Source organism: Ovis canadensis, chromosome 20 (assembly GCF_042477335.2).
Source record: "Ovis canadensis isolate MfBH-ARS-UI-01 breed Bighorn chromosome 20, ARS-UI_OviCan_v2, whole genome shotgun sequence".
Taxonomy (NCBI): Eukaryota; Metazoa; Chordata; class Mammalia; order Artiodactyla; family Bovidae; genus Ovis; species Ovis canadensis.
In genome coordinates, this window is record NC_091264.1 from 18,976,404 (window position 1) to 18,986,012 (window position 9,609).

At 44.9% G+C, this 9,609-nt stretch overlaps 1 protein-coding gene across 10 annotated transcripts in view; it reads left to right on the forward strand.

Annotated features, from left to right (window-relative positions):
• The window catches only part of DST (dystonin), a 525,807-nt gene extending 516,981 nt beyond the window's left edge, over positions 1-8,826 (forward strand). For 5 of the 10 annotated variants that reach the window (XM_069564068.1, XM_069564071.1, XM_069564070.1 and 2 more), the window contains 6 exons: positions 703-820; positions 1,937-2,008; positions 2,946-3,145; positions 3,729-3,839; positions 6,499-6,622; positions 7,820-8,826. In XM_069564068.1, coding sequence (XP_069420169.1) covers positions 703-820; positions 1,937-2,008; positions 2,946-3,145; positions 3,729-3,839; positions 6,499-6,622; positions 7,820-8,082 — 888 coding nt within the window. In that variant the 3' untranslated portion in view covers positions 8,083-8,826. The remainder of the gene's footprint in view (positions 1-702; positions 821-1,936; positions 2,009-2,945; positions 3,146-3,728; positions 3,840-6,498; positions 6,623-7,819) is intronic. The other 5 variants (XM_069564074.1, XM_069564075.1, XM_069564076.1 and 2 more) reach the window with 2 other exon arrangements.
• Positions 8,827-9,609: the final 783 nt, after the last annotated feature.

Consider the following 9,609-nt stretch of genomic DNA (forward strand, 5'->3'; position numbering starts at 1 on the left):
ATACAGCTTTAAAGAAAGCCTTTTAAATTTAAAAGCTGTATCATTCCTAATGTGTCAGTGTCTGTCCAAATATGACAGTAATCTAAAATGGCATGTTAATCTAGCCTTTAACAAATTAGCCTACCAGATCATTAGTGATGCAGAAATTTTATTTAACTGTGAAATTTTTATTAGTCACGATCATTTATTGTCTCTTTCGTGAAGTCAGAACTGCTTAGAGAAAGCAGATGAGTTTATAAACATTTCCGCCACAAATTTCCAACAGCTTTAGGTGTAAGAGGAAGTTTTCATGAAGAAGAATCAGAGTTTATTAAATTTTCTTTAGGATCATGTTACCTCCTGGAAGCCCCAGGAGACTGGATCAGTGGTTATTTTCATGGCTGTGTTTAATCTCTAGAAACATTCTTCAGTTACTTCTTTACTAATGTTATTTCTGTCGTAAGAAAGAAAAATCATTTTTAGAAGAAAGCTTCAGGATTACACGTGATAACCTTCGTCATCTCTTTTTCACCCTGTTTCCTCTGGGCTAAATCAGCATGCAGCCGTCTAACGCAGATCATGACAAACCCCTCTCTGAGATTTTACTAATCGCTGCGAACTAAGCAAGAAGTTAGAGTTGGTTGCTTATAGCAGATCACACTTCCTGCCTTGGTTGAGATTTACTCTGGACAATTAGAGGGTCTTCTTTCTTCCCCTTCCCAGTTTGGAGACTCCCAGCAACTCCGGCTCGTCCGCATCCTGCGCAGCACCGTGATGGTTCGCGTTGGAGGTGGATGGATGGCGCTCGATGAGTTCCTAGTGAAAAACGACCCTTGCAGGGGTAAGGAGACGCTTACCGTCAGGGTAGTCACTCTGTGCAAGTATGTCCATCTTGTGTTATTTTCCAGCATCAAAAACGTACTGGGTGTACACCTGAAACTATCACAGCATTGTTAATCAACTATGCTCCAATATATCAAGTAAAACTTGATATATACTCCCAATATATGAAGTCAAACGTTTTTTAAAAAGTTAGCTAAAAATAACTTACTGAGGCTCATTTTGGTCATATATTATTGGGTTGGCTAAAAAGTTCTGGGTTTGCCCGTACGACGTTACGGAAAAACCCAAACGAACTTTTTGGCCAGCCCAATATGATGAATGTTCACGTTGGTCTGTCAGCCTGAAGTTCCCAAAGAACTTGGGGCAATCGTGTAAACTGTGTTCCTCGCTCTTTTTTTTTTTTTTCCTTTTTTTCCACTTCTGGATAGCTAGGAGACTGGGGGATGGGAAACACTAGAACGTATTTTTCTGTATGAGACACCCCACCATCTGCCGTTTTCAAAATGAGCAATTCTTCCAGCCAAGGACAGAATTTCCTCTGTCATTGAAAAGCAAAGTAAGAGGAAAGAAAAGTGATGAAGATTGAAGATACTGTATAGGAGAAGTTTGAAAGCAAAAGTGTTTCTGAAATTAGGGGGAGGTGAGGAAAGCAGTATTGAAAAAAAATTTTAAACAATAAGCTCCTGATTTGACTCTGAGTTTTGAAGTTTCAGATCAGCGCCCTAAGAAGAGGCACACGCTCAGGCGGGTGGGACTGGGCTCAGGCGGCCAGTCCGCGGGGCCCCCTGCTGGCCACCGTGGGTGATTGCGCCTAAAGGAGTGAGGCAAAAGCAAAGCGCCTTTTGTTGTGTATTTTGGAAACAGTGCAGCCTACGGTAGCACAGCTCCGCTTATGAAACAAGGGAGAAGGCAGAGTGCTCTGGGCGGTTGCCTGAGAAAGGCAGCCTGACCGGGGCGCGGTCTTGCAGGTGCGGTTTCCCTGCCGGGTCAGCCCTGTGCGTGCTTCTCTTCTAAACCGTGCACCAAGGCCCGACCTGAGCAACCTTGGCTGTGTTTCCTCTTCTGCTAACAGTTCTCTTGAATGTGATTGGTCTCCTGTGTCATTTCTTTCCAGTTCATCATCATGGGAGTAAAATGTTACGCTCGGAATCAAACTCTTCAATCACTACTACTCAGCCTACTATAGGTTGGCGACCCCTCTCTTTGCCTCTCCCCCTCTGACCTCTCCTCTTTCCTCCTTTGACATTCTTGCTTTCGTTGTTTGTTTTCAAATAACGCGCTTCATCCATCACGTATGGCTTAACTCACATCCAACTGAGCTGGTGCTTCCAAATTGAGGCTCTCGACATTGGACGCCCTTCCAGTGTTGCAGACGCAGGGGCTGCGTCCGTGATCAAACGCAGGCCAATGCCCTACACGCGAGGCTCTGGCGGCGCCTCAAGAGCACGTGCACGTGTGTTGGTCTGAGTATTGAATCATGGATGACCTCCCAGATCCTGGGGTCTGGCGTTTGTTATTTTGCATGTTGTAAAACCAGGTTTTTAAGGCATAAAATAAAAATACCAGCCGCCTTCTTGAAAGTGAAAAACCCTAAAGTTTATGTGTTGTCATCATGATTAATAACCCATCTCTCATTCTGTATAACTGTTCAATTAATCCTGATGGTGAAATATTGCTCTCAATCTCCTGACCTCAGTAGTAGCTACAAAAGCCATAGTCCCTGCCTCCCTGGTCCCCTTGGGGTGGGGATGGCATAGGGAAACACTGCAGGCATCAGTAGCGGGTGGATTAACAGTATTTGAGCATGAGCTTGTCATTTTCATGCTGACTCTCTCTTTAATAGTGGTTCCTCTCGCTGGTGTCTAGTGTTAGAATAAACACACTTTTATTATTTTCTTCCCCCAACTTACTTGTATCCAAAAGGAATGCATTGTAAAGGAATGCATTTGACTTTTTGTGATGCTGAGTTGGAGTTGGCATGGCAAAAAGGTGTTCTTGCAATCCTCCACGTGGTCTGTGGTGCCCGGTGGCGATTTTTCCCCACACACGACTGAGCCCCTCTTTTTTTTTTTTTTTCCCTTCCTCTTTTGTGTGTGTGCCTTGTCACATGTTCCACCATCCAGCTAAAGGAAGGACGAACATGGAGCTGCGTGAGAAGTTCATCTTGGCGGATGGAGCCACTCAGGGCATGGCTGCCTTCCGGCCGCGGGGCCGGAGATCCAGGCCCTCGTCCCGGGCGGCCTCACCCAACCGGTCCACGTCCGTGTCCAGCCAGGCTGGCCAGGCCGCCTCCCCGCAGGTCCCTGCCAGCAGCACGCCCAAGGTAGGACGCGTTTTCTTCTCCTGCACACTCCCCGTCTAAAGCAGCAGTCCCAGCCTCTGGGATCTAATGTCTGACGTTCTGCGGTGAAGCTGCTGTAATCATAAATAGGAATAGAGTACGCAATTCATGCAGTGCTCTTGAGTCATTCCTAGACCAGTCCCTGGTGCCAAAAAAGGTTGGGGACTGCTGTGCTAGAGTCTGCTTTTCCGTGTTTGGGGTTCCTAGAATTTGCAGGACCAGCTTTCTCCAGATGTGTCCCTTGTCACAATATGGAAGATGCAGGATTAAATGTGTGTGTGTGTGTGTGTGTGTGTGGTTTTTTTTTTTTTTTTTTTTTGGTATGCCTTTGCCTTGTGGCCCATATAGAGACAGTCTGTTTGGAGACTTTCATACCTTTTAGACTGGTTTTTCTGTTTAAAGCTTCATTCATGTTTTTGGTGTGTATGATTTGCCATCAGACCTTTCCGTTTGTTTTTAATGATGATCATTCTTACTGCAAAATGAGTGGCTGTGAATCTCTCTTTCCATGGCTTTGCTTTTTATCTTCCATCCTTCACGTTTGATTTGCCATTGTTCCATACAGATTCTCCATCCTTTAACACGCAATTATGGTAAACCCTGGTTGACAAACAGCAAGGTGTCAACTCCCTGTAAACCAGCTGAGTGCCCTGACTTTCCCGTGTCATCTCCAGAGGTATCGTAAGGCCCCAGATTTCCAGCCTAACAGCTGCCTTTAACTGACTATCACCCACTAGCCCTGCTGCACCTCCCCCTTGATAACTGCACTTTTGACAATACTGTGTCTTTTTAAAGACTTCTGTGTAATAAGTCTCAACCCAGCATTTCTAGGCAGACACAAGAGTAAGGGGTCGACAGAAAAGATGGCTTGTAGCTCCTTAACCTTGCCACCACTGCGGGCTCTTGATCGCTTTTGCTTTTGTTCTCTTGCTCTTACTTACTTTTGCTTTTCTCCCCTGGGAGAGTGAAGTACAGGAGACTATACCCAGACCTGAGTCCAGTTTCTTTTCAAGCTGATGGTATCCTTCTGCTTCTAGACATAGTTTCGGCAGGAAGTACTGTAATCCTTTTTGGGAGAGAGTGAGAGGCAGTGTTATTTGCAAGAGAATGACTTAAAAGAATGTGGATTGAGTGTTCTCTCTGGACAAGGTCCTTCTGACTGTCTGGTATGTTTACTTCTGTCCAAGAACACTGGGTGGTTGAGACAGCCTTTTAGTCATCAGTGCAGGAGGTCAGGGGCTCAGGCAGACACAAAGTTCTCTCTCTTTCTCAAAAGGTGTGTATCTTTGTTAGACTTAATGATTTTTAGTCAGTGTGCTCTTTTATAAATGACATGCTCTATGGGGATAAGATATTTAGGTGATATAAGATTTGCCAAGATTAACTCCTATATCAGATCATTTATGTTCAACTGGAAGTCAACCATATGTCTTTTAAAGAAACTTCTCTTTAAAATGATAACCATAGGTGTGTATTTGAGCAGAATCACAAGAATTGGGTGGGGGAGAATCTCTAAATAACTCTTCCTGAAACAAGGGAGGTATTTCATACTAAAGGCAAGGACTCTTGGATGCAAGTAAGTTAGTACCTCTTGAAAGCCTTTTATGCTTTTCCAAAACTCTTACTTACGTATTATTTAACCCTCACACCCATAATGAGAGGCAGGCAGGGGAAATATTGCCCTCCTGAGACTGGAACGATGTAAATGGAAATTGCTGATGGAGGTAGAATCGGGCACAAACCAGTCCTCTTCCCCCAGCCCCTCGACCCTCTCCCTTCCCCTGAGTGAGTGATGTGGTTTAGTAACACATGTTCTGTCTCAAGGTGTCACTTCTGATGGATCTGTTGTGGCCAGAACTGAAAGCAGAGGAGGGAACCTTACGTGAAACGTTTGTTTTACATATTTAGGGCTATGCTACTCCATTAGTTCAAGTTTTTAAAAAGTGGGAACTCCCCCCCACACACCAAATTAAAGTCCTTAGGTAATAGAAAACTAGGTATGATTTCAAGTAGCCTCATGAGACGAAACAACAGTATTCTTCCATGGAGGGGTCTTTCAGAGGATGGAGTAGCTTTGTGATCATAAAATCAAGCGCGTCAAGGCACCTGACGAGTGCTTTTGGTGTTCCGGGGGAAGGAACTGTCACCTCGCATAATATGTTTCATCACCTGCGAGTCCTCACTCTCTCTTGCGTTGCTGAGATTCTAAGTTAGGGATTTAGCTGGAGCAGAGCTGTCAGACTTCATTTGGGGAAGTTACTGCCCTCCTCAAGCCCTTCTCTTTCATCATTGTGAAAAAGTGATTAGGTAAGTGTGAGGATTGTTTGTGGTTAGGTGTGTGATAATATTTTGAACACTCAAGTAATCTATGAATTCTGTTTACATTCTATACTTAAATATATAGAGAGTATGTAAATTTGTTATGAATATCACTAATATTAACAAATTGCAAGTCTGATGTATCAGGAGGTCTTACATATGCTTTATTAAACATTTAAAAGTATTTGATAAAGGAAAATTAATTTTAAAAAGCACATACAATTATATAGATTTATTTCCTCCAGACAGCTCCCTGACTGTGAGCTCATTGAGGAATGTGATATCCTTATACTTCTCAGGAGATTTGTTTTTTCTTTTTTTAACTTTGGGAGAATTTCAAATGTTGTAGTGATGAAGAAAAAGTGCAGTGATTTAGACTTATAAAAATTTCATAGTTGTGACGACTTGAATGCTTGTAAGAATTTTAAGAGAATCATCCTAAAATGTTGCCTAGGTATCTTGTGTGTAAGGACCATAGAAGGTGATAGGGCCAAGAGATAAAAGTGACATCTTACAAATTAATAAAATGTCACTTTGGGGGGCCATTTTGTTTGTTTAAATGATGGCTGTCTAAGCATTTCTTATTTTCTTTCTGTTCTGTTTATTTCTGTCTTGGTCCCTAAAAGCCTTGCAAGCAGCAGATAATCCAAACACAGTTTTTCAGAGCCCCATCTTCTCTCTGTACCATGCAATCACCATCCTCTTTTTTTGGCTGAGCTCTGAACCCTGTGGTATTCACTGACTATCTGAGAAATACTAACATACTCACAGTTTGTTGCCTCCGTTTTCATACCTTCTCTCCGACATGGACTCATCTCCTTTAGAGGGTTCCCTCTGAATGCTGGGAGAGAACAAGAAGTTAGTAGGTGGGACCCGAGTGCCTTGTTTAGCCGGTAGGCTGTCCCCTCCACCTCCACAGTGTCAGCGGAGGGTCCCCACAGCCTGCGAAGTGGTTTCGGTGGAGGATCCCGGGACAAACGCGGTGTCTGAAGTGTCTTTTCCCTGACTAACCACAGGGGACGCCAATACAGGGAAGCAAGCTCCGACTTCCGGGATACTTGTCAGGGAAGGGCTTCCACTCCGGGGAGGACAGCGGCTTGATCACCACCGCAGCTGCCAGAGTGCGGGCCCAGTTTGCCGGTGAGTCTGCGGTGTTCCCTCCCTGATGTGATCTAAAGGTGAGAGTCCCATTTCTTCCTAGTCAGGGAAGACGAACTGACGCTGCTACGTGCTTCTGAAATGACAGGTGGTCCCAGTCATCCATTTAAAGTAGGGGATCAATGAGCCAGGGGAATAAGGGACTCAAAAATTCCCTTTCAGAAAGCACCAGAGAAAGATGAGAGAGTGACTGTGAAATCAGAGAAAAGCTACAACAGGATGTACCCCTTGAGGCCAGAAGGTCTGGCCTCCATTGCTGCTTGATAATTGCGCTGGGCTCTGTTTTGGGTGGTTGGAAAAGCCCAGCCACTCTGGTTCTGACCCCAGGGTCCTGAGCACAGCAAGCCTCAGTTCAGTTCAGTCACTCAGCCGTGTCCAACTCTTTGCGACCCCATGGACCACAGCATGCCAGGCCTCCCTGTCCATCACCAGCTCCCGGAGTTTACTTAAACTCAGGTCTGTTGAGTCAGTGATGCCATCCAACCATCTCATCCTCTGTTGTCCCCTTCTCCTCCCGCCTTCAATCTTTCCCAGCCTCAGGGTTTTTCCAATGAATCAGTTCTTCGCATCAGGTGGCCAGAGTGTTGGAGTTTGAGCTTCAACATCAGTCCTTCCAATGAACACTCAGGACTGATCTCCTTTAGGATGGACTGGTTGGATTTCCTTGTGGTTCAAGGGACTCAAGAGTCTTTTCCAACACCACAGTTCAAAAGCAGCAATTCTTTGGCGCTCAGCTTTCTTTATAGCAAGGCGGAAGCTTCTTTAAACAAAGCTTTTGTCTTCCGTTCCCCTCTGCTTTGAATCCCTTATCTGCAGGTAAGACTTGCGCCAAGTGCGTGCTGTGTATTTGCACTGCACGCGTCCCTAGGGCAGACCTGCCGCACTTCGGAAAACACAGTCTCCAGTTCAGCACGTCTAATCCTTCCATCTGTGTCTAGTCAGTGGAATTCCTGTTTAAGTGGGATGGCCCCCAACCTCCACTTTGTGTGTGTATCCAGATTTTTGTATATTTTATCCACGTAAGGGTCGCAGCAAGGCCATAAAACCCACAGGTGTTGCCTGAGCACCTCCTGGGATCCAGCAGACCAGCTGAGATTGAATGTGGTGTTGAGCTTCGAGAAACGGTGGCAGTGGGGCGCAGAGGGCAGGATGACCTGTCTGTGCCCTCTCTCTCCTCAGATCCCAGGAGGACGCCGAGCCGACCCGGGAGCCGGGCCGGCAGCAAAGCCGGCAGCCGGGCCAGCAGCCGCCGCGGCAGTGACGCCTCGGACTTCGACATCTCGGAGATCCAGTCCGCGTGCTCCGACGTGGAGACTGTCGCCCCCGTACACAGGCCTACGCCCCGAGCAGGTTCTCGGCCGCCTGGAGCCAAGCCTTCCAAAATCCCCACGCCCCAGAGGAAGTCACCTGCCAGCAAACTGGACAAGTCCTCCAAGAGATAGTGCAGTTGGTTCCGCTGTGACCCTTCCTGAAGCCTTTACTATTTAAGTCTGAAAGATGTAACATATGATGTAGAGATTATTGTGAAATATTGCAAGAGGTGAGTTTAAAATTCTGCAGATGGCCTTATCTGTGTATTTGTCTTTTTCTTTCCTCTGTATGATTTTGGGTCAGATAGTCTGGGGTTGGACTCACACCCTCTGTGAGGCGGGAGAGAGTGTTTGACAGGCACAGAGGTTCCTACATTGAGCACACGGTACCTGAAGGTAAGTCCACAGCCTCCCGGCAGCCAGCCCTCCACTGGGCGCTAACGTGAAGGATACCTCATGACACGCCCCTGCTTCTCTGGAAACCCCGAAAAGCCAAAAGACACCCCCAGGGATCTGTTCCGAGATGATGTCAATGTAAACTGCAAGATTGGGGGCAGAGAGACAGACACACCCACCACGGTTCTTATCCTCCTACCTGACAGAGAGCTCACAGGAAGCTCCTTTCTGCGCCTTCCCATGCTCTGAGACTCCCAGACTCTTGTGCGTTTCTGCGCCCATGGCTTCACCCGAGGCCAGAGGCCACCCGGACCTGAGACCTAGTATCCTGTAAGAGTATCATCATAAAATGCATTCATCTAAATGTGAGGTTTTCTTTTGCTTGAGTGGACAGTAGCACCTGTACCATTGAACTCATTTTGTATCCAAGCAAGTTTGCTTGCAGAAAAGCTATGAAATAAAATATGTCCCTTAACTACATTGCTATGGAATTAATTTTTTTCCCCAGGGAAAAAAAACAAATCGGTGTATTTTTTTATGAGCAAATATCCATTTGGAGTGACCAAAAGAGACTTAAAAATGGGTTTATTTTGATTTTCTCATCTGAAATAATCATGTTCTGGTATTATATCTATATTTAATAAATATATACCTTTTAATTTATTATGTATACTCACATACTATAGAAAGATATTATTATAGTATGCATTTAATAAAACATATTCACTTGAACATATGGAATAACTGATTCTTTAAAGTGAATTTTTTCCATTTATTTGTTTTAGATAAATGTTACATGGATGATCTCTCTTGAGTCAACAGTGTGATAGGCTGAGTTTGGGGGACAGAAACACAAGGATATAATATATAATGAACAAATGATAAAAATTAACAGTCATTCTGCTTTTAATTCAAAAGTACCAACCATGTGCCAGCCTCTCTTGGTGACACTAAGCCTACAGGGTCCCCAGCCCTCTTCTCTTCAAAAGGGGAAAAGTTAATAAATCACTAAAAGATATGAACTGAAAGCAGGGAATGTATGACAAGGTAATGTAGTTATATCCTTTTAGCCTGTGTTCATTTAAGAATCAAATGGTAGAGTTTTATTAAAAATGGCATCAAATATGATTAGAAGGACGGCAAATGGTTCCTTTGGAACCATGACCAGTTATGACTTCTCTCGTGACATTGTCAATTTATTTCACCAAGTGGCAGTGGTGGTGGTCAGGTTCAAGGTGATAATCATGTTTTCCTCACATGGCC